Source organism: Neomonachus schauinslandi, chromosome 1 (genome assembly GCF_002201575.2).
Source record: "Neomonachus schauinslandi chromosome 1, ASM220157v2, whole genome shotgun sequence".
NCBI lineage: Eukaryota > Metazoa > Chordata > Mammalia > Carnivora > Phocidae > Neomonachus > Neomonachus schauinslandi.
Genome location: NC_058403.1, coordinates 81,938,769 through 81,965,301, shown reverse-complemented (window position 1 = coordinate 81,965,301; position 26,533 = coordinate 81,938,769). Strand labels below are relative to the sequence as shown.

General features: G+C 33.9%; 1 protein-coding gene across 1 annotated transcript in view; it reads left to right on the top strand.

Annotated features, from left to right (window-relative positions):
• The window catches only part of ATP11B (ATPase phospholipid transporting 11B (putative)), a 120,980-nt gene that overhangs the window by 17,692 nt on the left and 76,755 nt on the right, over positions 1 to 26,533 (top strand). The window contains exons 2-9 of the mRNA XM_021692582.1: positions 7,233 to 7,349; positions 12,707 to 12,796; positions 14,427 to 14,507; positions 19,583 to 19,690; positions 19,882 to 20,010; positions 20,844 to 20,947; positions 24,352 to 24,399; positions 26,425 to 26,489. Of these exons, the coding sequence (XP_021548257.1) occupies positions 7,233 to 7,349; positions 12,707 to 12,796; positions 14,427 to 14,507; positions 19,583 to 19,690; positions 19,882 to 20,010; positions 20,844 to 20,947; positions 24,352 to 24,399; positions 26,425 to 26,489 (742 nt within the window). The remainder of the gene's footprint in view (positions 1 to 7,232; positions 7,350 to 12,706; positions 12,797 to 14,426; positions 14,508 to 19,582; positions 19,691 to 19,881; positions 20,011 to 20,843; positions 20,948 to 24,351; positions 24,400 to 26,424; positions 26,490 to 26,533) is intronic.

The window sequence follows — 26,533 nt, the reverse complement described above, 5'->3', positions numbered from 1 at the left end:
GTGCATATAAAATTCATGTTTATACTATACTCTATTAAGTTTGCAGCAGTATATGTCTAAAAAAGCTATGTACATATCTCTGTTTAAAAATACTTTATTGCTAAAAAATGCTAACAATAGTCTCAGCTTTCAGCAAGTCGTAATCTTTTTGCTGGTGAAGGGTCTTGCCTGGATGTTGATGGCTGCTGACTGATGAGGGTGATGGTTGCTAGAAGTTGGGGTGGCTGTGCCAGTTCTTTCCTAAATAACTGAATAGGATTCACCCTGTGTCTCTGTTCTTTGACTTCAATATGCTTTTTCATGTTGTTGTTTAGAATTTTGTGGTTGTGTCTTTGTGCTTGATATTTTTAAATATTAAACTTTGGATATACTGTGTAAAAGATCTGTTTTTTGATTGACAACATGTCTCCAGCCTGTCTCAGTTATAACTCATTGCTTCTGATATTCTAAGGAGGACCTACCTATAAGCCATCTTCATTGCTACTGCTGTGTATGATTGTGAGGGGAGAAGAAGGCTCGGAAGTATGTGAGAAACCTGTGTAGAAATTTCTTTTTAGGGGCACCTGGGTGGCTCAGTCGGTTAAGCATTGGACTCTTGATCTCGGCTCAGGTCATGATCTCAGGGTATTGAGATAGAGCCCCATGTCAGGCTCCATGCGGAGCCTGCTTAAAAATCTTTGCTCTCTTTGCCCTTCCCCTTGGTCACATGTGTGTGCGCGCTCTCTCGCTCTCTTTCTTTCCCGTGCGCGTGCACACGCGTGCACTAAAAAAAAAAATTTCTTTTTACCCATCTGTCTCTAATTTGGATACCACAGTTAGAAGAGTTACCAGTTTCACTTCTTGTCTAGTCAGTGTCCAACCTGATAGGCAGAACAGCAACAAAAAAATCAAATTTAGGGTTTTTAGTCTATGATTTTTAAATTTGATCTAAACTAAAACAGCCTCACACATTTATTTTTATTATAAATGTCTCTGTTGCCATACATGGAAATCACCAGTCTAACAAACAAAAGATATTCATTATTATAATGGTTGAATTATGACCAAATAGGACTCTTCTAATCCATCAGAAAATTTCAAATGGATGAAATTGATTTTTTTAATTGATATTTTAATTGTGGTAATAGATATATAACATAAAATTTATCATTTTAACCATTTTTAAGTCTACAGTTCTGTAGCATTAAGTACATTCACATTGTTGTGCAGCCATCACCACCATCCATGTCCTGAACTTTTTTATCTTCCCAAACTGAAACTCTGTAACCTTTAAACACAAACTCCCTATGCTCCCATTCACTAAACAGCTGGCTGACTGAATTTGGCTATTTCTTGTATAAGAGGAATCATACGGGGGTGCCTGGGTGGCTCAGTCGGTTAAGTGACTCTTGGTTTCGGCTCGGGTCATGATCTCAGGGTTGTGGGATCGAGCCCTATGTTGGGCTCCCTACTAAACAGGGAGTCTGCCGGAGATTCTCTCTCTTCCTCTCCCTTTGTCCCTCCCCCTGCTTGTGTGTGGATATGCGCGCGCGCTCTCTCAAATAAATAAATCTTTTAAAAAAGAGGAATCATACAGTATTTTTCTTTTGTGACAGGCTTATTTCACTTAGCATAATGTCTTTCAGGTATATCCATGCTGTAGCATGTGTCAGAATTTCCTTTTTTAAGGCTGAATAATAGCTCATTGTGTATATGTGCCATATGTTGTTTATCCATTCATCTGTTGATGAACACTTGTGTTGCTTCCACCTTTTGGATATTGTGAATAATACTGCCTTGAACATGGGTATACAAATATCTGTTCAAGGCTCTGGTTTCATGTCTTTTGAGTATGTACCCACAAGTGGAATTGATGGATCATATATGATTATTCTGTATTTACTTTTTTTAAAGAGTTTCCATATTTCCACTGAGGCTATACCACTTTTACATTACTGCTGGCAATGCACAAGTATTCCAATTTCTCCACGTTCTTGCCAGTACTAATTGTTTTCTGTTTTGGTGTGGGTTTTTTTCTGATAATAGCCATCCTGATGGGTGGTAGGTGGTATCTCATTGTGGTTTTGATTTGCATTTCCCTAATAGAATTTGGTTTCTTTGACATCCAGAAATGAACCCCAATCAACTGTAAAGCTTTAACAAACGGCTTTGATGAGAATAAGATAAATCTAGGAACAGCAAAATGAAAAGCTGCTTATGAGCCTTTCTTTTACTAGTAATAGTAGTTTCACTTTGCAGAATCACTTTTAAAGTTTTTCTGTTTTCATTTAAATATCATTGAATTTAAATTTAATTTGGTAGAAAAGTTGTTAAAGATATTTAAAAACTAAACCTGGAACCTCAAAACTAGAGAATTTAGCCCATTCAGTAAATATTCATTAAGTAATTAATTGGTACATGCTGCCTTTAAGAATCTTCAGTCTGGAGGGGGAGATGGATATACAGACAAGCAATTACTATTCCATTTAATAAAATCCATAATGAAAGTGTGCAAAAGGTTTGGTGAGCATAATAAATAACAGGTGCCTTCCTTTGTTTCTGGGGAAAAAGGAGTGTCAGGTAAAACTCCACTGAGAAGGAAACTCTTAAGCTGAAACTTGAAGGATGAAGAGGCTTTTGCTGGAGGTGTATAGGAAATCAAGTTTGGGAAGTAATATAACCCATCAGAGATGAGCTTCCTGTAGTAAAGCATTGACAGATGATTTAAGAATTTGAGTCAAAGATCACTCTAAATTTTTATCATATAGTTAGAAAGCCAGTCCTAACCCACCATTGCAGTAAGCCAAAGTTCCTAGAAGCCCAGACTGGTTTGATAGATGGCAAACAACCTTAAGTCCTAAAATGAAAATTATATAACATGAAATAAAAATGTTTAATTATTGTGTTTGTTTATATCACGGGCATTTTAAGTTACTCTCTGTCACCTTCCTTTCTGTTAACAGTGTAAAATTATCTTGCTGTTACCGTACCTTCATATAGGTGTATTTTATTTAAAGTCTATGTCCAGTAAATAGTAATTCACAATTAAATTTATAGATTTGGTAAAATACACTAAATCATTCTTTCCCAGTATCATTACACTTTTGCTAGGCCATTTTCATGTGCCTTTGTACATTGTAGCATACAGCCAACAAAAATTACTTTGTCATATAATAAAGTGTGTGACATAAAGCTTTTGTTCATATATTTTAATAAAAGTGGTATTGAAGTTTTGACTCTGAAGATTCTTTTTTTGTTTTTGGAGTTTTGTTGGGTTTTTTGGTGTGTGGTTTGTTTTGAAGCTTTTTTCTTTATATTTTAGAGTAAATAAATCACGTAAGAATAAGAAGCACAAATTTACTTTGATCACTGTGAACCCTAAAGATGATGTTTTCTTAGTTATGTTAAAGAAGTGTAACAATTTTAATTATAGGACTATGGTTTTAGTCTCTTGTTAGTGCTTTTATTTGTAATGTTTGTATTTTTCATAAAATCTTTGAGCTTTTAAGATTATGGAGAGGCTGGTATAGTTGGTATGAAAATGTAAAATGTTATGATTCATTTCTAGGTACTGCTGTGTGCCAAAGACTAACTTCTAAAAATTACAAAGCTGTTTACTAGTTTGGTTTCCCTAGGTCTCTTCAGTTTGTGGTTACAAAAGGAGTCTCTCTTCAAACCAATCCTGTTTGTTGTCAGTTCTTCCGCAAGAAGCCATCCTGAGATTTTTGCTACCTTACTCACTTTTTTTTTTAATACCTGTGACTTTAACATATGCTCACAAATTCAGACTGAAAAGAGGTTTTGAATTTCATACTTTCATAGAATATGAGAGTTTTTTATTTTTAAATAGTTTAAATTTGTGTGCTTCCAAAGCATAGATGCTACTTTTTAGCAGGAATTAAAATAGAATCAGGGTGACTAGAATAGCATTAATCTATCTTGGTTTCTTTGCCCAGGGCAAGATGAAATCAGAGGAGAACGAAGCAGGCTAGCACCAAGGAGTTAAAGGTGTGAATGGGTAGTCTGAGATGACAACAGAAAATGTAATGTGTGCCAACCCTGGCATGTAGCCTTGACCTAGTGATTAGGAAGTTCAGACTGTATTTCTTTCTCAGTGCCATGACTTGCAGTTAATCCTTGCTAGAAAAGCATGGAATACTTGAACCTCACACTAACAGTATAGCTGTACAGTTACTTTTGATACAATGTTTGTTTAGACTGCTTTTAAAAAGAGTAGAGGTGTTATTGAAACATAGATTCTCTTTTAAATCTGCAATATTGAGATGGAGTACTGACTATAAAGCAAGTAAAGTAGGTAAGTGGTTTTAAGCTTCTTTACATCATGAAAAACCAATGAAACCTGTGCTCACTCTCATCAGAAAAATGCACATGTTATGCAAATTTGCATACAGTTTCAGAGATTCACAGACCTGAAGCCCATTTATGGATCCTGCTCTAAGTAATCTTTTTAATTTTTGGACAATTTTATTCTTTTATTTTTATTGCTTATAGCTGACTTAATTTGTTGCAGAGAAGGTGATGCTAATGAACTAAAGTTAGGCGGTTTTTCCATAAGGGATATCTAGTTGTCCCAAATATAAAATTTATACCATCATAAATATAAAATTTAACTATTTTGTGTGGGGAAAAAAAATACCCACACCTATAGGCATACCATTGATTATAAAATGATTGAGATGTGTATTAATTACAACTGAAAAAACTGAAAATGTATAAGTGGATGTTATAGAATAAGGAAAAACTCATCATTCTTTTGGAATTATGTTAAATTATGATATTTTGGAATATAGTGATTCTGCATTTAAAATTCATTTTAATTTAAAATTGATTTTATTTTTAAAACATTTCAGTATATCCCCTTGAAATAATTGTAGAAATCTAAGGAGTTTCAAACTTTAGTATGTGATTACTGGTACAGCCAGTAGAGATGAATGGAGAAGGATGAGTATTTGCTTTCTAGAAAGTCATGAATGAGGTGTTGCAATATATAAATAACATATGTAATTTGGGGGAGTCTTTGGCTTTTTGTTTCGTCACTTTAGATGTACATAGTAATACATTCCAGTCATGGTGGAATTTAGCGAAAAATAAAATTCATCAGTGGTTCTCAGTCTCACTTGTCTTGACATCTTCTTAAAGATTTATATATTCTTTAGCACCTGGGTGGCTCAGTCAGTAGTCATCTGACTATCAATTTCATTTCAGGTCATGATCTCAGGGTCATGAGATCGAGCCTTGCATCAGGCTCCACACAGAGCATGGAGCCTGCTTAAGATTCTTTCTCCCTCTCCCTCTGTGCCGCCCTCACGTGAACACACATGCACATGCACTTGCTCGCTGTCTTAAAAAAAAAAAAGATTTATATATTCTTTCAGAACCACAAATTTACTTTTTTTAATTTAATTTATCCCAAAAGCTTACATACATGGTATGTAACTTACTATTATTTTTACATGGTTACAGAGTGGATGTGGAATAAATATGCCTCATGCGGTCTAATGTTCCAGTTACCTGTGTGTCTGTCCCTCTTGTAACTTTATGAACTTTACTGGAAAACTTCATCTGAACCTCCTTTGAGAAATACAGCCACAGATTATAGCAGTAGCATGTAAACTCTTTGTTCATTCATTTTTATTTATTGAGTTGGAGCATATTGTGATTTGCTTGAGTAATTAACAAATCACAGAATCCTACATGGATTCACATGGTACTTAAACTCAATAAATATTTGTTGAATGGATAATGGCATATATCTATAAGATGATTGCAATATTCTAGATAGAGCAATGAGTTCCAACTCCAGTTTTGAGACCTGCCTTTTTCCCATGAGTTATTATAGGGAACAATTATGAAATGTTTAAAGGAAAATTTATGAGGAAGATAAATATGCATGCCACATTTTATCTTTGAAGAAACTGATTTTGAAATCAGACACATAATGGCACATTCACATCCACAAAATGTGGTCATCACTATAAATAGCATGAACAAATAAAATGAAACTTCATGGTTTTTTTATGGAGCATACAAATGCATTTAATTTTCACAGTCTTGTACTAGCTATTTCTAAGATCACAGAATAAATTTTTTTAAACTAAGAATAACAGAAGTTGAAACCTATAGATAGCACTGTTGATATTCTGATGTACTAAACAAAAATAGACCTCTAGGTAATATGGGAATTTCCACTGTCTGTGTATGTATGTGCTTAATGGAAATTTTACAGAGATGCTAAGCGTTGAATGGCAACCACATCACTTAGTAGATTACTAAATTAGAGTCCTTAATATCTACAAGTGGATCCAGAATACCAACTTTAGTTAACTTTTTAGTAATTTAGTAGCAGTAGTAAATAGCCATTGACCACCATGAAAAAAATGAAAATCTGAGAAATTTCAAATCATTGCCAGATAGAACCCCCCAAAAAGGCCTTGCTTTTGGTTGTTGCCTTCAGCCTGTCAAAGGATCCCCAAGATCTGCCAAAGGATTATTGAAGATTCACTTGTCACCTAGGAAAATAGTAAAATACTGTGGGAATAAAGTGTCAGTATTCTTGTTCCAGTGAAAACTTTTACATTGGAGATCATTACTAAATGTACCTTGAGAGATGGTTTCCTAATTTTCAGGCCAGAATTATATATCCATATTTCAGGGATTTGATTGATAATATAACTAGCACAAAGAGATGATGATGTGGAATGAATCTGGGCAAGACCCTACCCAGTGCATTGTGAGGCCTGTGGGATCAAAGCTCTTTGAAACCAAGTTGATCTGGGTGTGGAAGAAATAAAATAATAAACCTTTGTCATCAGATGTGATAGGTGCTGGCTAGGCCATCACTACACAGGATTTCCACATCACTGAGTAGGAATCCATATTAAGAAGCAAGGCAAGGAACCCACAGGAATGAAAGGGAAGGAAAGAAGTCTTATCCTCCTTCTGTAAATCTTCTATATGACTTTTTTTCCCCTTATGGTAGCATTTCTAACAGAGTATGGATCATTTTTCATTACCAGGTGTATTACCTTGTTAATTTATACTTGAGGATAATATACTAGTTTACCCGAGAAAGAAAAAAATATATGGTTTAACTTTGCTAATAATTAGATAGATTGAGCCTATATGCAAGTCTAGTAATAATATGTGTAATCTGATTAGTTAAATAAAACCAACAGTAAAGAATCATAACAACTAACCTTATTGATCATTATTTTTCTTTTGCTTGGTCTTAGGGTTTTGACCCACCACATCAAAGTGACACAAGAACCATTTACATAGCCAACAGGTTTCCTCAGAATGGCCTTTACACACCTCAGAAATTTATAGATAACCGGATCATTTCATCTAAGGTAAGCATTAACACTTAATATTAAAACTATAGATATGTTCCATTTTGTTTGAAAAGTGATTTGTATATTCTAGTATACATTTATATCCTTAAAAATTCAAGGACATGGTTGTGGCAAATTTATCTTTAACCAAAATTGTGAACTGTAAAGTAAAAGGAGTTGCCAATTGTTAATACCAGTTAACTAACACACCAAAAATTATCCTTAGTTGCAATTAAACTGAGGAACTAATATTTATACTATGTGCCAGTCACTATGTTAGGTACATCTCATATCATTTAATTCTTACAACTTTGAGGTAGCTTTTGCCAAGCGTTATGCTCATTTTATATTTGTTTCTTCAATTAAAGCGTTGGGAAATAATTTACCTAGGGTTGTGCACTAGTAAGTGACAAGATTGGAGTTTGCACTCAGTTCTATATGACATTAAAGCCTGACTTCCTCCAATTTTACCACTCTTCTGTAAACATTTAATAGTACCAAGGTACTGCTTCACTCACATATTCTTCCTCGTTTCATTTTTTTTTCTATGACTTTTTTTTTTTGAAAGATTTTATTTGAAAGAGAGCAAAAAAGAGAGATCAGAGAGGGAGAGGGAGAAGCAGACTCACCGCTGAGCAGAGAGCCTGATGCAGGGCTCGATCCCAGGACCACGAGGTCATGACCTGAGCCGAAGGCAGCTGCTTAACTGACTGAGCCACCCAGGCGCCCCTTTCTATGACATTTTTAAGTTGTCTTAGTTTATAGATTACAGGGTCATGCTGTCCCAATAGACTTTTCTCTCATGATGGAGGAAATGTTTTCTGTGCTGTCTGCTATGATAGCCAGTAGCTATATAGAGCTAGTTAGGCCTTGAAATGTGGCTAATGCCACTGAAGAAGCTACTTTTTAAATTTTAATTTATTTTAAATTAAATGTCAGCCATATGCAACTAGTGGTTACCTATTGGACAGTGCAGTTAGAGAGGATGTAAATTAAAGAGACTAAGGGTAAAGTTCTCCTTAGATCATTCCTGTTACTTAATAGATCACCTTCAGAAGCATCTTTGTAGTGCACGCATACTCTCTCAAATAATAAAAATAAGTAGAATCTTTAAAAAAAAAAAAAGTCCTTCTTAAAAATTTTAAGTTTTTTTTTTAATTTGGGTCTAATTTAAATACACTAAAATTCACCAATTTTAAGTGTACAATTTGATGAGTTTTGACAAATGTATATATAACATGTGACCATCACAAATCAAGATATAGAATATATCCATCACTAAAAAATTAACAGCCAGTCCTCCTCCTCTTCACCTCTAGCACTAGCAACCACTGATCTGTTTTCTATAACTATAGTTTTGTCTGAATTTCATATAAATTCAGTCATATAGTGTGAGTCTTCTGTGTTTGGCTTCTTTTGATGTAACAATAATCCTGAGATTCATCTTTGTTGTTGCGTATATCAGCAGTTCATTCGTTTTTGGTGCAGAGTTCAGCTGTCAGCCTAGGTTTGGACAATTTACATTCTGAATTTGGGTCATTTTCCTTGCATGGTTCTTTCATACCAGTATTTTCCCCTTAAATGTCCATCTACCTTTCCAGTCCTAAACTCAAATCTCTGTCATATTTTGTAGTAAGGGTGTAGTTTTTCCCTACTGTTTGGTGCCATAGGTTTGAGAGTTGGATAGTATCTGTAGGGTAAGAAGCCATAGTTCACAATTCATATTCCCTCCATTTACATTTTTTAAAATTAAACTCTCTTCCAGTTTCTATCTATATTTTGGATACTTTCCAGGATCCATTTTTAAAATCTAGTTTTTGTAATTCTTATCTGCTGGGAGTTACAGGACCACTTTAGTCCTCTGCCAGTATTGAAAGCTGAGTGTCCTGGAAAACTTTTGGGATTAAATATCTTTATATGATTGTATTCAATGCAGCAGTATTAGGTTTATTGTTTTTGACCACAGTTTAAAAAATGTAGATATTTAAATAAACATTCCTTTTTTTTTTTTAGCATATGAGGAGTCTCTCTCTCATTACTACCTTATTATTCCACTAATGCTTTCTCATACTCCTTCCAAACTAGATTACCTGCTATTCCATAAGCCCGTGTTGAACTTCCCTACTACTGTGATTTGCTGTGATGTCATGTTGATAACCACATTTTTTAAATGTAGATTTTATGTTCCTGCAGAGATTGTAGATTTCATGTTTTTATGGAAATATAAAATTCATGTTTTTGACCACAGATTCAGGAATCTAGGTATTTATATAGACAGTGTCCATTTCTTCCTGACCATAAATGGGGCTGACTTTTTCTAAATTCTCTTTTAACTACCTTTCTACTCCCTTATTATTCCCTTAAACTCTTCTATACTGTATTATTTTCTATCCCACAAAGTCATGATGAACTTTCCTCCTCTCTGCCTGTGTTCATGCTGTCTTTTTTTCCTGAAATGGTCTCCCTCTAATTGCCCCCTACTGCGCCTGGGTGGCTCAGGCGTTGGGCGTCTGCCTTCGGCTCAGGTCATGATCCCAGGGTCCTGGGATCGAGCCCCGCATTGGGCTCCCTGCTCGGCGGGAAGCCTGCTTCTCCCTCTCCCACTCCCCCTGCTGGTGTTCCCTCTTTTGCTGTGTCTCTCTCTGTCAATAAATAAATAAAATCTTAAAAAAAATAATAATAATTGCCCCCTATTTTCAGCCTTTTGAATATTTACCTTTTAAAGCCCATGTCAAATATGACCTTCTTCATTAAATTTTTCTCTCACTGACTGCTTTTCATTTTAATTCTCTGTATATTCCATCACTTAATCTTTGAATATAGCTATTGATATTTTGTTCTTAATTTCCTCTAATATTAAAACTTCTTGGGCGCCTGGGTGGCTCAGTCATTAAGCGTCTGCCTTCGGCTCAGGTCATGATCCCAGAGTCCTGGGATCGAGCCCCACATCGGACTCCCTGCTCGGCGGGAAGCCTGCTTCTCCCTCTCCCACTCCCTCTGCTTGTGTTCCTGCTCTCACTGTCTCTGTCAAATAAATAAATAAAATCTTTAAAAAGAAAAAAAACCAAAAAAATTCTTGGTTTCTCTCATAGTGCAAGTGTCTTGCACATTGTAGGTACATGATATCTCTGTTCAATTTACCATAGTAACTACCTTATCTTAAATTTTAACTTCTTTGGAAAAGATTTAATTTCATAACTATGTTTTGTTTTTCTTACTAATGTCAGAATTTGAGAAAAAAGGTCAATTGTATAGTCATATATATAGCTCTAAAGAAGTTATACTAATTTATTTTTATTGACCATTATTACATAATAACTAAAATTTAAAGTGTAATAAATCATTATTTTTCTTATAATATTTTTATATTGTTTAATACTCTATAGTTCCTCCGCTACATATGATAGGATAAGCACAGAATTTAGCCTCATTCAGTCTATTAATATATTTGTATTTTAGAAAACCTGGAAACAACAATTCCTAATATTTGTAAGCTAGTTTTCATAAGAAATTATTATTTATTCTGAGTTTTTCCATGTGTTATTGAACTAGCCAAAGAAAATATCTTGAGATCAATTACCGTACTTCCAATTTTTGTACTTGTTCTTTTTGAGATTCTGGAAGACAAAATATATTGTCACTGTTATGATTTAAATAGATTGATGTAAACTTAGGACGTTGCCAACTTGATTCCTATGAAATTTTATATATTTGATTTGGTGACTAAGGGTGTTACCTGGAATACTCTGACCCCTATAGGGACAACTGTCTTTTTACTCCAGTTAAGATCAGCTGGAGATGATATGACCCAAAGTTACCATCTTATATGTTCACATTGAGCAGTGAATAGAAAGCATCTACCTACATCCCTTCTCTCTAGAACCCTGAACATAATCCCCACTCCCAGATTCTGGAGCCACTGGTGGTACCACTACCATAGGAAAATATGTTTCAGATATTTTAGTAGAACTGAAAATATAATTTCACCTGAGAGAAATTTTGTTAGGTATCGTACTGCTTATATATCCTTGGGTCAAACAGGCTTTGGTGGGCTCTTCTGGGAACCTAACTCTATTTATAAAATTATTCATATGGGAAAGGACATTTCAGGTCTCAAACAACTGATGAAGTGAATTTTTCAAATAAGAAAATTCAGAAATTAGAACCATCTTAAATTGCACCAGAGAAAAGTAGGAAAACTGCCTCCTTACAAATCTCAAAATCGTCAATAACCATTAAGGCTTCATTGCCTGACATAGGATAGTTATCTGAAAAAAAACTCATTTCAACCTTATGTGTGTGTGTGTGTGTTTGTGTGTGTATTCATCTGTTCTGCTAAAGTTTTGATCTTCAACTATGTGCTGAGTAGTAATGGTAAGTGATGGAGATAGAGCAGTAAATAAAACAATGTCCCTAGCCTCAAGAATCTTACATGCTACTGAGAGAATGTATATAGGATAAAGTAACAATACTACAAAGTGTTTTCCTGTTTCATATATGAAGTGTTGTGAGCAGTTAGTGACACAAGTAGAATTTGTACTGTTTTACCCTACCCCTATAATATTGCATTATAGGCTTATATGCTTATTAGTAATATAACAACAAACACATAGAGGTTAATATGAGCCAGTTTCTGTCCTAAGTGCTTCATAGATATATTAGCTCATGTAAACCTTATAACAACCCTATACGCTATGGTTATCATTTTCCTCATGTTATAGAGGCACGAAGTGGGGTGCAGAGAGATTAATCCAAGGTCATTTAAGTGACTGTCTTACTTTAAAAATTGACATTGTGACAGATTTTTAATGCCTTTATGAGATATTCTTGGTGGTTATACTAGTGATCACTTACGTAAAGTATTTTTAATCTTTTTCACATTCTAGGTTATTTTTCCATATTCTGTACTTAACAAAGAATAATCAAATAATTATACCATTTCCTTTATTTCTGACATTGAGCTACATAAAATAGAAAATAAATTGTATCTTGTGTCAGCATTTTTATCAGCTCTTATTTATTTTTAACATTAGTTCAATTTTGTGTAACCAGAGTCCAAAATAAATTATTAAATGTTGTTTTAGATCTGTCATCTCCAACTCCTAAAAAATCAAGGATTTAATAGCAAAATTGGTAGGTTCCAGTTTATCTCATCTTTTTAAATTACACTAAAATTGCCAATAAATAGTATAAGAAAGAAAAAAGTATAGAATAAAAGTTCTGAAACTCTTAAAAACCAGATAGTTTTAGTAGCATCAAGATTTACATCATTTGTGTAAGCACTTAGTAAATCTGATTTTACTTTTCTTATTATTACATTGATACAGTGTATATTATTTTAAATATTAATTTATCCATCTCTCTCTTTTTTTTAGTATACTGTGTGGAATTTTGTTCCAAAAAATTTATTTGAACAATTCAGAAGAGTGGCAAACTTTTATTTTCTTATTATATTTTTGGTTCAGGTAAGCTTTATCACTCAATATAGAATGATTTCTAAAATTATATCTTCAGGGAAAAGTTGCATTGCATTCTAAATTATTTGACTATGGGATCTTTTTTTCTTTTCTGCAGAGCTTCCCCATTGTAATCAGGGAATATCGTGATTTAAACCACATGCAGATTTCTAAAAAATAGCCTATGAATTTTAAGATTAATTTTATTTTGTTTCATCACTGATACGCTGTGGTGTTGATAACCATAATCAAAGCCAATTTTACATTTCAGTTGCTCTGCCTCAGAACATAAATATTTTGGCTTTTAATATATAGCACATGTTTTTGGCACATTTCTGCTTACGGAACCATCTTTATCCATGAAAATCTTTTTTTGGCTTTCCCTTTGTTTTCAGTTTAAATTTTAGTTTTATTTTAAGATTTTTTTTTTAATTTTAATTTTTAAGTATTCCCATGAGTACAGATTTTTATTCTGGGGACCATTTTCTTAAATCTGTATTCATTATAAACTCTTTTACAGTTTCTTAATTTTCATATTGTTCCTTTTTTCTCTAATATCAAAGTGTCAAGAGTAACAGCTTATAAAACTTGAGTATAAGTCAAAATTTAAAAATAGTGATTGCCATTTTCTTTTAAAGGGGTTATTCTTTTCTGATGATACATTAGCAATCTCTTTCAGTGTGGCATTGAATTTTTGTATAAACTGAACTTTTCTCTCATAGAACCTAGAATTTCAGGAAAAAAAAAATTGTCAAGTGATTGAAGCTTGAGGAAACATTTACTTTTTTAAAAATTTGCTTTCCTTCATGAACAGAGAAGGAACTTCTGATTTTCTGTCAGTAGAACATCAGCTTGGTTTTTTTTGAAAAGTGAGAATTTATATTAACCGTGTCCACATTAACACATGCATTTGTGAAATTACTAGCTAAGATCAGGAATTCAGCTTGTCTGTGGAATAGAACAAATATAATTGGCCTATTCAGGGTAAAGGAACATTAATAAACCATTAGATCCATTTTTTAACTAACCAAACATAATTACTGCAAAAATTACTTCTCCAGCAATTTATTGAAACCTCAGTTGTTTGATTTAGATCATAATTACGGCATCATTTTCTGAGCTCTACCCCTCTGGCTCTGTAGATGTGACAAAATCACTGTAGAAAAAAAAAATCCTTTTCCTAGTCCCATTCCTTGTTCTCTCTTCTTAAGTGGTGAATTTATTCTGAATTCCAGCGTAAAAATTGCTGACAGACTTTTCAGCATTTACCAGGATGGGCAAAGAAATGTAAAATGAGATTCTGAGCAGCTGTAGCTCTGCTTCTAGGCAAATACTGAGGAGAAAGACCTTAAGTACTCTGTTAAAAAGGCAGAGGTGACTGAGTCCATTCTAGCAATATTTGTGGGTATGCAGTAGATTTAGATACTCTACCAACTTCATATAATAACCAACAAAATAAACTTGGTGAAACTGTGTGCATGATATCTCTGTCCTATTTTTTACTCTGGACCATGATACACATTTTATATAGTGTTCTTAGAATTCCCAATAAGTATGAGATTTTAGATGTTAATAGTGTGATGTATACAATATAAAAATATTAATATTCTGTATTCTTTTTTTGTTGTTGTAAATCTAGCTTATGATTGATACACCTACCAGTCCAATTACCAGTGGACTTCCATTATTCTTTGTGATAACAGTAACCGCCATAAAGCAGGTATGAAAATACTTTTTATTCCCCCCCCGAAATCATTTAGAAGTTGCTAAATATTTCCACTTCAAACTAACATTTATTGTTGTGAAAATAATTTCCATAGGAAAGCAACAAATTTGATATTGCATATGGTAAAGTTAAACTGAGTTAAGCCACTTTTATATTTCAGGTACTAGGGACTCACGGAATGATTACCATTGTTAAAATATGTTGTTCCGTTGACACACCTCGGAAGCATCCAAAAACAAGCATTTTATATGTACAAACCAATTTATATATGAAACAGATTAATTATTATAATCATCTTTGTAGGTTTGGCAATATTTAAAGGAAGTACAATTCAAAAGGGATATATTTCTAGGGAGTGAAGCGTGTACTTTTGGCATGACCATTTTGAATAAAAATTGTATAGTGTTTTCCTACTTTCTACAACTTTCCCTGGTGATGTTCATTTTTATATAAATTAATACCCTAGGGGAAATAGCTTCAACCAAATCTTGAATTGATATTAAAATATAGGTATAGAAAAGCAAGATTATTAGATACACATGCTGAGTAAGAAATAAAGAAATTCATAGAAATGTCATGTCTAAATAGCTATCACTTCTCAAAAAATCTTGTCAGGGGCCCAGTTAAATAGATGACCCTTCCGCCTGAAAGGGAGTTAATTGAATTATAATTGTAAATATGATAAATTTCCATTTTATAAGATTTAGGGATAAGATTTAAATTGACATGGACAATTTCACTACTGGGTATTTACCCCAAAGATAAAATGTAATGATCCGAAGGGGCACGTGCACCCCAATGTTTAGAGCAGCAATATCCATGATAGCCAAACTATGGAAAAAGCTTAGATGTCCATCAACAGATGAATGGATAAAGAAGATGTGGTATATGTATATGTGTGTGTGTGTGCAATGTAAAATGAGATTCTGAGCAGCTGTGTGTCAATTGTCATTGACAATTGGGGTGCATACACATACACACACACACACAATGGAATATTAAGCAGCCATCAAAAAGAGGTCATCTTGCCATTTGCAATGACGTGGATGGAACTAGAGGGTATTATGCTAAGCAAAATAAGTCAATCAGAGAAAGACAATTATCATATGATCTCACTGATATGAGGAATTTGAGAAACAAGACAGAGGCTCATAGGGGAAGGGAGGGAAAAATGAAACAAGACAAAACCAGAGAGGGAGACAAACCGTAAGACACTCTTAATCTCAGGAAACAAACTGAGGGTTGCTGGAGTGGTGGAGTGGGAGGGATGGGGTGGCTGGGTGATGGACATTGGGGAGGGTATGTGCTTTGGTGAGTGCTGTGAATTGTGTAAGGCTGATGAATCACAGATCTGTTCCCCTGAAACAAATAATACATTATATGTTAATAAAAAAATTTAAAAAGAAATTGACATGAAATAAAATTGGCAAACATTCTTTAATTCTGGGGTGTGGTATATTCTTTATTACTTACATAGAAGGGTAAGAGGAATCGATGGATTAACAGTTACATTATAAATCTGGTGTGTCAGAATACCATGCTACTGCTTTCACTAAGTTTGATTTCCTTTTACTGCTTTATTGGAGGCTTAAAAGCATCCAAATCACTTCATACAGTTACATATTTAACTTGGTTTTGTAGATGTCATTTATTTCATCGAAGTAACATATATTTGTCCCTTGGACCTCTTTTCTATATATACTTTACTTCTTAGGTGATTTCATTTAGTCTAGTGGTTTATAGTACCATTTATATGTTGATGGTTCTCAAATCAATGTGTATTCTAAAACTATTCCCTGAACTCCAGACACATATATACAAATGTTTGTGCAACATTTCCACATGGATATCTTAGGCTTTTCCTGACCACCATGTTACTCTCTCATTTCCTGATCTGGTCTTTTTTCTTCATATCATTTGTCACTACCTGTTGTTCTGTTGAATAAATGTTTATTAGTTTATCTCTTACCTTCATTTGAATGTTTAGCTCTATGAGCGCAGAGACTTTGTTTTATATACCAGATTATTTCCAGTGACCAGAACAAAGTCATGCACATATTGGGCCTTCAATAAACATTTGTTTGATAGATGAATAAATGAATGAATAAACCTATTGAATATATTTTAAAGCAATGCAACATGTTATAAAACTTCTTACCCTGATTTCCCAGTGTATTGGCCAAATATAGACTGGGTTTAATTGAAATGCGGTGCCATTAACTGAGTTGAGAAACAGTGGTGAATTTATATCTGCAAAATGAGAGAGTTTAATATGATAATGACAATTGACAACCTGTCTTCCTCCAAAATGAGTTAAGTAAAACATAAAATATCTAAAGATAGGAAGTGGGAAGATTATACCTCAAACCTGTTAGTATGGTTATTGCAGTTGAGTACTAAATTTACTTGAGAGCTTTTTGACAACTAAGGCAAAAGAAGAAATACAAAAGGTCATAATTTTCAAAGAGAACATTTGATCTATAAGGATTTTCTCCCTTTTTCAGGAACGATTTCAGAACTCAGAATTTTCTCTTGTGCAGTAACTGTTCCTAAGTTTCATTCATTCAAGAAACACACTCATACCAGAGTGTGTACTGTTCAGGTTTATATATCCATCACTATAGATTAGTGGAACACAATTTTGGAAAAATTCTAAAAGTGGAAGTTGCCATGTTCCAATCTTCCTTCCTTGTCTTCTGCCCTTTTAGTCTGCCTTTGTATTTTTATCAAAATAGGAGAAGCTTTATTATCAGTTATTTACACTTTAATTTGAATGAAGTTATTATTTTGTTTAACTTCTTCCAATCATACTTACATATTAAGTCTTCTTGCTAGTTGTATAATGCAAGATATAGTGCTCTGGTAAGTATCAAAGTCTTTGCCTTCTGTGAACTTAAAACCTATGAAGTAGGGAAGATAAGACCAAATACAATAATAATTATAGTTTAATAAGGTACTAGTAAGAGCCAATGAGGTGTTAGGTATTCAGAGAAAGGATGGAACATTTCATCTGATAATCAGGGAGGTTTTGTGGAATAAATAATAGAAATGAAGCTTGGAATATTGGTAAAATGACAGTTGGTGAAGAAGGTGAGACAGAAACAAACAACTTAGGCAAAGGCTAAATGCAGGAAAAGCCAAGACCTATTTTGGGGAATGACATGTCTGACTAAATGTTTGACCCTGTAGAGGGAAGTATTAAAAGATAATACTGGAAACGTAGGTTAATACTAAAAGAGGTTGGAAGATTCTTTGCTATAAGCATTGAGAGTTATTGAGGGGGTTTTGAACAAGATAGTGAATTAAAACAATGTTTTGGAAACATTAATCTGGCAGTAATATGTAGGGTAGATTAGATTTTGTGAATTTGTGTTTTAAAAGATAATGTTTTTATCATTGTTGCTCAGCTATTAATGCCATCTGACTATAAAAGGAATTGTGCTTTTTGACAGTTTCAGAAAAGATGTTTTGACTCTCAGTTAAATTTCTCTAAAATCGACATACTACATCTTAAATGAGGTCAATGTAATTTAAGTAAATTTAAGTATCTTAAGAATGCTTTCCCAAAGGTTTCTCCCTGAAAAAAAAAAAAAAAAAGACCTTCAAAGTAATCCTTAATATAATTTGCTTTATATTTTGAAGTGTTATATTTTTAGGTAATAGATGCACATATTTTTCAAAAACAGAAACAGTACAAAATAGCATATAGTAAAAGTTTTTTATATTCCTAAACCCCCAGTTCCCTGTTTTCCTCTCCTGATATATTTGTACATTAGTCCTGATATATAGGCAGAATGTTCACATAGGCAGGCATACTTTTATTTTCATATATGATAGCATAGAACACAATACATTCTGTACCTCATTTGATCACTTAATGCTATCTCTTGGATATCATTCCATTATCTGTATTTATGCTACACCCCTGAGTTCTTGAATGTTCTCTAAAATAGCATGAGAAGGTGTGCCTGGTAAATCTCAGTCGGTTAAGCATCTGCCTTCTGCTCAGGTCATGATCCCAGGGTCCTGGAATCAAGCCCCACATCAGGCTCCCTGCTCAGCGGAGAGCCTGCTTCTCCCTCTCTCTCTGTCCCTCCTCCCCTTGCTTGTGCTCTTTCTCCCTCTCTCTCTGTCAAATAAATAAATAAGATCTTTTAAAAAAATAAAATGGCACAAAAAGCCATTTCCACTTTAAAAAAATTGCCACTCCTTAAACATTTAATCAGAGGTTTCTTTCTGAAATGCTTATGTCTGTGCCCCTTTTTAAATGACAATGCATTTAGCCTACCATATTTTTAAGTACATAATGTAATTAGTTCTGTTGGCCTATTGTTTAAGAAAATGAAAGAACTCAACCTCCGTTTAAAAATCTGTTCATTTTCTTTGCTGTTGTCTGTAGTAATGCTCTGTGAATTTATATTTTATGATTAAAATATCATTTTTACATAGAAGCAATAGAACTTATAGATTGAATAAGCATAGGAAAAGGTATGAATCAAGAATGACTCCCCAGATTTCTGCTAAGAGCAATTCAGTAGATGTTGATGTCATTTGTCAAGATGGGGAACACTGAAAATGCAATAGATTTGGAGGGATAATATCATCAATTTGGTTTTGAAATGTTTACTATGACACATCAAGATGGAGATATTAAGGATGCAGTTAGATATTAAAGTTTGAGTCCAAAAGAGAGATATGGGCTAGAGATACAAATTTCAGGACTTTTTGAAGACATGGGTATAGAAGAAATCTTGTAGTGAGAAAGTGAAGGGTGAAAAAGGGGCCCATAAAGCTGACATGGAAGGAGTCTCCTGTAAGGAAATTGAGGAGTAACTAGAGAGGTACTATGAAAACCAGGAACATGTGTGTAAGGGCACCAAGAGAAGAGTGCTTCTAGGAGGAATGAATATCAGATACCATGAGTTGTGTGCATCAAACTAGCCTAATATAATTCTGGTAAATGAAATAAATGTTTTGAGGAAGTGTTTATGTTTCTTTTTCTCATGCAATAAAAGTATCTTCTAATTACATTAAAAAGGGTATTTTTTTTGTTCTTTTGATATTTACAGGGATATGAAGATTGGTTACGACATAAGTCAGATAATGAAGTAAATGGAGCTCCTGTTTATGTTGTTCGAAGTGGTGGCCTTGTAAAAACTAGATCAAAAAACATTCGGGTATGCATTTAGTAAATAATGTAAATCAATTATATTTTGGTATCACAAATTCTAATCTGATTATATTTTAGTTAAAAGCCTACTTTCCTACATTAAAATATTGTGATAGGCCATCTCTTTAGAACTCAATAAAAATAAGTCCCTGCCTCATAAAATCTGTATATTTACTTTTCTCCCATAATTCCTTATAGGTGGGTGATATTGTTCGAATAGCCAAAGATGAAATTTTCCCTGCAGATTTGGTGCTTCTGTCGTCAGATCGACTTGATGGTTCTTGTCATGTTACAACTGCTAGTTTGGATGGAGAAACTAACCTGAAGGTTTGTACATGTATGTTTGTACATGAATATGTATAAGTGTTGCTCTGGGTGAACAAAATGTTTTTGGGTTATGGTAATATTTTCCTTTGTTTGACTTGCTAAGGAAGAAATTTTTTAAATCACTGAAGCTTTTAAAAATTATAAGTTTTTTAAAAGAAATAATGCTATGTATGTATTTCAAGGGTAGCCTCATGTGGTTTAATCAAGTTAAAGAAAAATGGAAAGTGTTTTTAGGAAAAAATGTTATCCTTTAATATTTTGGTGCTTTTTTAGATAAGGGACACCTTTAAATTGTTCTTAGTTTTCAGAATATGAAAGTGAAAATTCGTATTTTTTCCTATTAAATTGCTTTATAATAAACTTTGAGCAAATAGTGACTGTTAATACAGACTTAATTTTGGGCACCTGGGTGGCTCAGTCATTAAGCTTCTGCCTTCGGCTCAGGTCATGATCCCAGGGTCCTGGGATCGAGCCCCACATTGGGCTCCCAGCTCCGCGGAAAGCCTGCTTCTCCCTCTCCCATTCCCCCTGCTTGTGTTCCCTCTCTTACTGTGTCTCTCTCTGTCAAAAAATAAATAAAATCTTAAAAAAAAAAAAAAAATACAGACTTAATTTTTTTTATATGCAAATGGTCTGTCTAGGCAGGTAATCATTGTAGCTCCTTTTGCTATTCGTTATTTTGTAATCTTTCTCCTCTGCTATCTAGCTAAGTGATCTCAAGTACAGTATACTATGATTTCATCTGAAAAGAGATTTGAAATAGATGATACCTAAGGTCCCATTTGGCTCTTGAAACTGCAGTGTAATCCTTTTTTTTTTTTTAATTTTCCCAGACACACGTGGCAGTTCCAGAAACAGCAGTATTACAAACAGTTGCCAGTTTGGACACACTCATAGCTGTGATAGAATGTCAGCAACCAGAAGCAGACTTGTACAGGTATGGTATAGTAGTGGATTATTTCCTAAGAAAAGACAGAGCTGCAAAAGTAGAATTGTTGGATTAAAATTAATCTATGGCCTTTACAAAAACATTGGACTAATTTTTATTGCCATGAGCAAAGTATAAGTTTAGGACGGGACCACTCTTTACACCACACACAAATGGATTAAAGACCTAAATGTGAGACCTGAGACCATAAAACTCCTAAAAGAAAACATAAGCAGTAATCTCGTGGACATCACCTCTATCAACGTATTTATAGATATGTCTCCTCAGGCAAGGGAAACAAAAGCAAAAATAAACTGTTGAGGCTACACCAAAGTAAAGAGCTTTTGCACAACAAAGGAAACCATCAACAAAACAAAAAGGGAGCCTAGTGAATGGGAGAAGATATTTGCAAATGATATACCTGATAAGTGGTTAATATCCAAATATATGAAAAACTTAATTCATCTCAACACCAAAAAAAGAAATTTTTTTTCAATTAAAAAACAGGTAGAAGAGGGGTGCCTAGGTGGCATCTGACTCCTGATTTCAGCTCAGGTCATGATCTCATGGGTTGTGGGATTGAGCCCCATCCATGCTGGGGGTGGGGGGGGTGGCTATCATCTGAGATTCTCTCTCCCCCTCACCCCCTCCCTCCATTTGAGTGCACTCTTTCTCTCAAATAAGTCTTTAAAAAATAAATAAATAAAACGAGTAGAGGACCTGAGTAGACATTTTTCCAAAGAAGACATGCAGATGGACAAAAGGCACATGAAAAAATACTCAGCATCACTAATCATGAGTGAAATGCAGATCAAAACCAGGCAGAATGGCTGGTATCAAAAAGGCAAGACGTAACAAGTGTTGGCAAGGATGTAAGGAGAAGGGGAACCCCCTCATGCACTGTTGATAAGAATGTAAATTGGTGCAACCACTATGGAAAACAGTATGGAAATTCCTCAAAAAATTAAAAATAGAAATACTGTATGATCCAGTAATTCCACTCCTGGGTATTTAAAGAAAATGAAAACACTAATTTGAAAGATATATGCACCCCTATGCTTATGACATTATTTACAGTAGCCAAGATCTATTGATAGATGAGTAGATAAAATATTTATAGCAACCCAAGTACCTATTGATAGATGAATGGATAAAGTATCATTTATAGCAACCCAAGTATCTAATGATAGATGAGTAGGTAAAGATGTGGTGTATGTATACAGTGGAATATCACTCAGCCATAAAAAAGAATGAGATCTTTCCATTTACAACAACATGGATGGACCTCTAGAGGCATTATACCAAATGAAATAAGCTGGAGAAAGACAACTACCATATAATTTTACTTATATGTGGAATATAACAAAACAAAACCAGATTCTTAGGTCCAGAGAACAAACTGGTGGTTGTCAGAGGTGAGTTGGGAGGGGGATGGGCTCCTTTGCTCCTTTGGTTCTTTCTATTTTTACAACTCTTAATTTTTTAAACTCTGATTCAACACCTGCACTTCTAGGAATTTTTTCTAATGAAATAATGAAATTCTCCTAGGAATGTATCTTAATGAAAATATGAAAAGATATATACACAAGGTTGTTCAAGGCTCCATTGTTTAAACTATCCGTAAGGTGGGAAAAAACCTACACTTCCCTCAGCAGTGAATTATTTATATTATGCAGTAACCCCCAAAATGCAGTGCTGTATGTGGCCATTAAAAATAATGATGTAGATCTATGTTTTTGACAGGACATGTTAAGTGAGGGAAAATGTTACCAACAGTATTTATGGCATGATTCCATTTTGTTTTTAAGGTATATGCATGAAAAAAAAGTCTGGAAAAGATACTCCAAAATATTAACAGTGTTTATATTTGAGTAGTGGGATTACCGGTGATTCTTATTTCCCTCTTGATGTCTTTTTAAACTCTCTAAATTAAATCATTTTATAAAATGTGTGTGTTTCAGTGTAGGTAGTCTTTATAATCAGAAAAGAGAATAATGAAACAATTTCCATTTTGAATCAAATTAAAGTGTGGGTTTGGAGAAATGGCTAGGGAAAGTGCAAGATGAGTTAATCCAGTATGGAACCAGCATAAATAGATAGGAGTACCTTAGAATCAAGGATAACAGGACAGATGAAATGAAGGCAAATAGGTCTCTTTTTGGAATTTAGCTCAGGGAAATCAAAAGACTGATCACACATCATCTCCATAAGTTACCGAGGGAAATAGCAGCTGAATTGGTTCTTTGAATCTAAATCCAAAGTTGAGGCTGGAATCAGGACTACATAAAATTCCATTATGTGGAGATAATAAAAAAACCTCAGTGCTGCTCCCTGATACAGGGAGCTGAAGGAAGTAGAAGTAGGAGATTAGCAAGAAACAATGAAGCCGAAGTCTGTAAGCATCTGTGACCTGGAAACAGGGGGGATAATAGGGACATTTGGAAGGAATGCTTCTTTCTTTGCTTAGGGAAATGATTGACATGAAAGTTCTGAAGAGTTTGCTTCAGCTTAGAATTTACCTCACCATAGTAGAAAGTGATTGTATACTTGAATTGACTCTGTGCTATGAAGCTGTTCTTGTTGTGGAAGTTGGAACTGAAAGGCCAGGCTGTGAAAATCCATTATGATAACAGGCCACTTACTCTAGATTTCAGGCAACCAAAAGTTAAAGAAGGTCTGGAGTTCACTGATAGGTTTTTGCTTAACTACTCAATCCCCACCACTTAACTCACACATGGTCGTCGTTCAGTGAATATTTATGAATGCATGCATAGAATCAATTGGTGAGTGAATGAATGATTCTAGTCAGGAGACTTTACTTAATAAACTGTGGTATGTGTGAGCATTCATTGTTGGCTAAATAATATATGCATCTTTGTGTAGAAATTACAAATTAGATCACTAAACTAATAATAAGATAAGACATTTTCGTTGCCATTTTTGGGTTTTTTTGTTTTTTTTTTTTTAAGATTTTTTTTATTTATTTATTCGAGATACAGAGATAGAGCATGAGCAGGGAGAGAGGGAGAGGGAGAAGCAGGCTCCCCGCTGAGCCAGGAGCCCGATGTGGGGCTTGATCCCAGGACCCCGGGATCATGACCTGAGCTGAAGGCAAACGCTCAACCATCTGAGCCACCCAGGCGCCCCTTCATTGCCATTTTGAAAACATTTTTTTTATTTTTTACCTCATTCATAGCTAGATTGGAGATGGCAAGAATATCAGTTTTTTAAAGCTTAATGAATGATAAGTATTTACTTACGTAACTTCTAACATTAAAAATGGACCATTCCAAAAACAAAAGGTTAAGTTTTGTTTCATGTACAAGAGTAGTGCCAAAACTATTAAAAATTTTTCACCCATTGCTGTCCTAAGTACTTCTGGTTTTTTTGTAACATGGTGAATTCTTTGATAGATTCATGGGACGAATGATAATAACTCAACAAATGGAAGAAATTGTAAGGTAAGAATAATTTGCATTGTCCAAATACTATTATGTGAGAATTGTATTGGGGAGGGACTAAAATCAAGTTAAAGGGAGATTAGGTAAGTAAGCAGCACATCATGGAAAAGGGTTAATTTAAAAGCATTTAACATTTCATCTTCTAATAATTTGTAGCAGGAATGAGTAAGGACAAAAAAATCCCATGAAATGATATCAAAATAGTTCAGTAAGATTATTTGTGTACTTGTATTTCTTTTTCTGGTGGTATTAGGTAGTAACATAAAAGGAAACAGCCATTCTTATTGAAGTTCTTACACATTTAAACCACCACACTTAAAGTCTAGAATACAAAAAACATTTTATATAATGTGTGACCAGTATAAATGTCATATTTAGTGGCCAATTTAGAACCTCTTATTTACTCTTCTGATTGGTTTTTTGTTTAGTTGGTTGTTTTGGTGTGTTTGCCTTCAATATTCAGGTTAATTTCTGGTTCCTGCATGAAAGGCTTTGAGTTATTTCAGAAATGTGTTGATATGATGAGATTATATTGTTACTCATGACCACAAAGCCAAATCAAGAATAAATCTTGGAATCAGCCCTTGAACTTCTAGTCCAATTAGCATTCCACCTCTTTTCTGGAGATGTGTTCAGTTAATACAGGCTGCACGAAATAAGTCACTAACATGAAGAATTGAGCATTTTTGAAATGAAGTTCTCAAAACAAGCCACCAAAAATATCATGATACTTCAGCACCAATTCACATTTTTAATAAACATTAACATAGGAGCACATTCAGTAAACTCCTTAACAAAGTCTTTGTAAGTGTAGGACCCCCTGCTGAATAACTATGACTAGGTTTTATTTTGATTTCTAGAGTGACATAGTGGAATATATATGTGGATACTAATCTGAATTTCATTAAGATATTGTGGCTGGTAAAGCAAAAGATCAATTATGTTACCCAGCACCTGAAATGGTTAAAAAGATTAGCCATGTTCTTTGCTAAAGCAACCTGAGTGAACTGATGAATTATCTTTTAATTTGAAAGCTTTCTATCATTATATCCCAATTTTATATATCAATGTGAGCTCAAAGTTTTTCTCTTCATTGTTGGAACCAACACCAAGTGAAAAAGCTATTTTATGCCTCCTGAATAATTGATTTTGGAATATCCATGCAGTGTGCTCTAAATATGACTATCTAATAAAACCATACTTGTTAACCATGTCCCAAATACCTGATCCTCCTTGGTTCATTTGGATTTGTAGATGTCTTCAGAATTAGTTCAGATTCTGTTTGATTTTGGTAACTGTATATGTATGTTTCAGAAAAACATAAGGAATATCAACAAAACTAAGGCTTTTTTACTTATCCATAACAGTCTTATCATTTTGCTATCACTAAGAAAATACAATTTCCTTTCTAGTTATTCTTTCTCGTTTTGTATCTCCTTTATGGAGAGAAATTCAAACAGCAAGAAGACTTGTGCTCCAAGGAGTATGCAATGCAAGTAGTCAAGTTGTAGTGTCGATCTTGCCTAAAGTATTAACTCACTTACTACATTTTGTTTTATTATCCAGTGTAATTTTAATTATGAAGAATTGATGCATTTATATACAAATCATACTATAATTCATGTTTACATTGCATTTTAATTCTTTATTTTCCATTTAAAAACTTTAATTTTGCACAAAATTTTTAAATTTCATTATGTTAAGCATTTTTAAATCATTGGTTAATCTTTTGTTGTGTTTTATGTTTAAAAATCTTGCAGCTGATGGCTTTGTAAGTTTATTTATCGGTGTAGTCTTATTTCTGAGCCACTGATCTTAAAGTGCCTGAAATGCTAAAGCCGATAATTGTTGTTATGGTCACTAACATCATAATTGACCTAAACAGCTTTATAGTAACCAAGATTTTGGTTTTATATGGAAGCAGTGTTGTAACTGTAGCTTAGGGATTTTCTGCTGAAGATGCCATTTTAGAATTTAATTTAATTTTTAATATATTCAATGCTTTTTTTTTTTTTTTCTCCCTAGACCTCTGGGGCCGGAGAGTCTCTTGCTTCGTGGAGCCAGGTTAAAAAACACAAAAGAAATTTTTGGTTTGTATATATTGAAAAAAAATTTTTTTTTAAGATTTTATTTA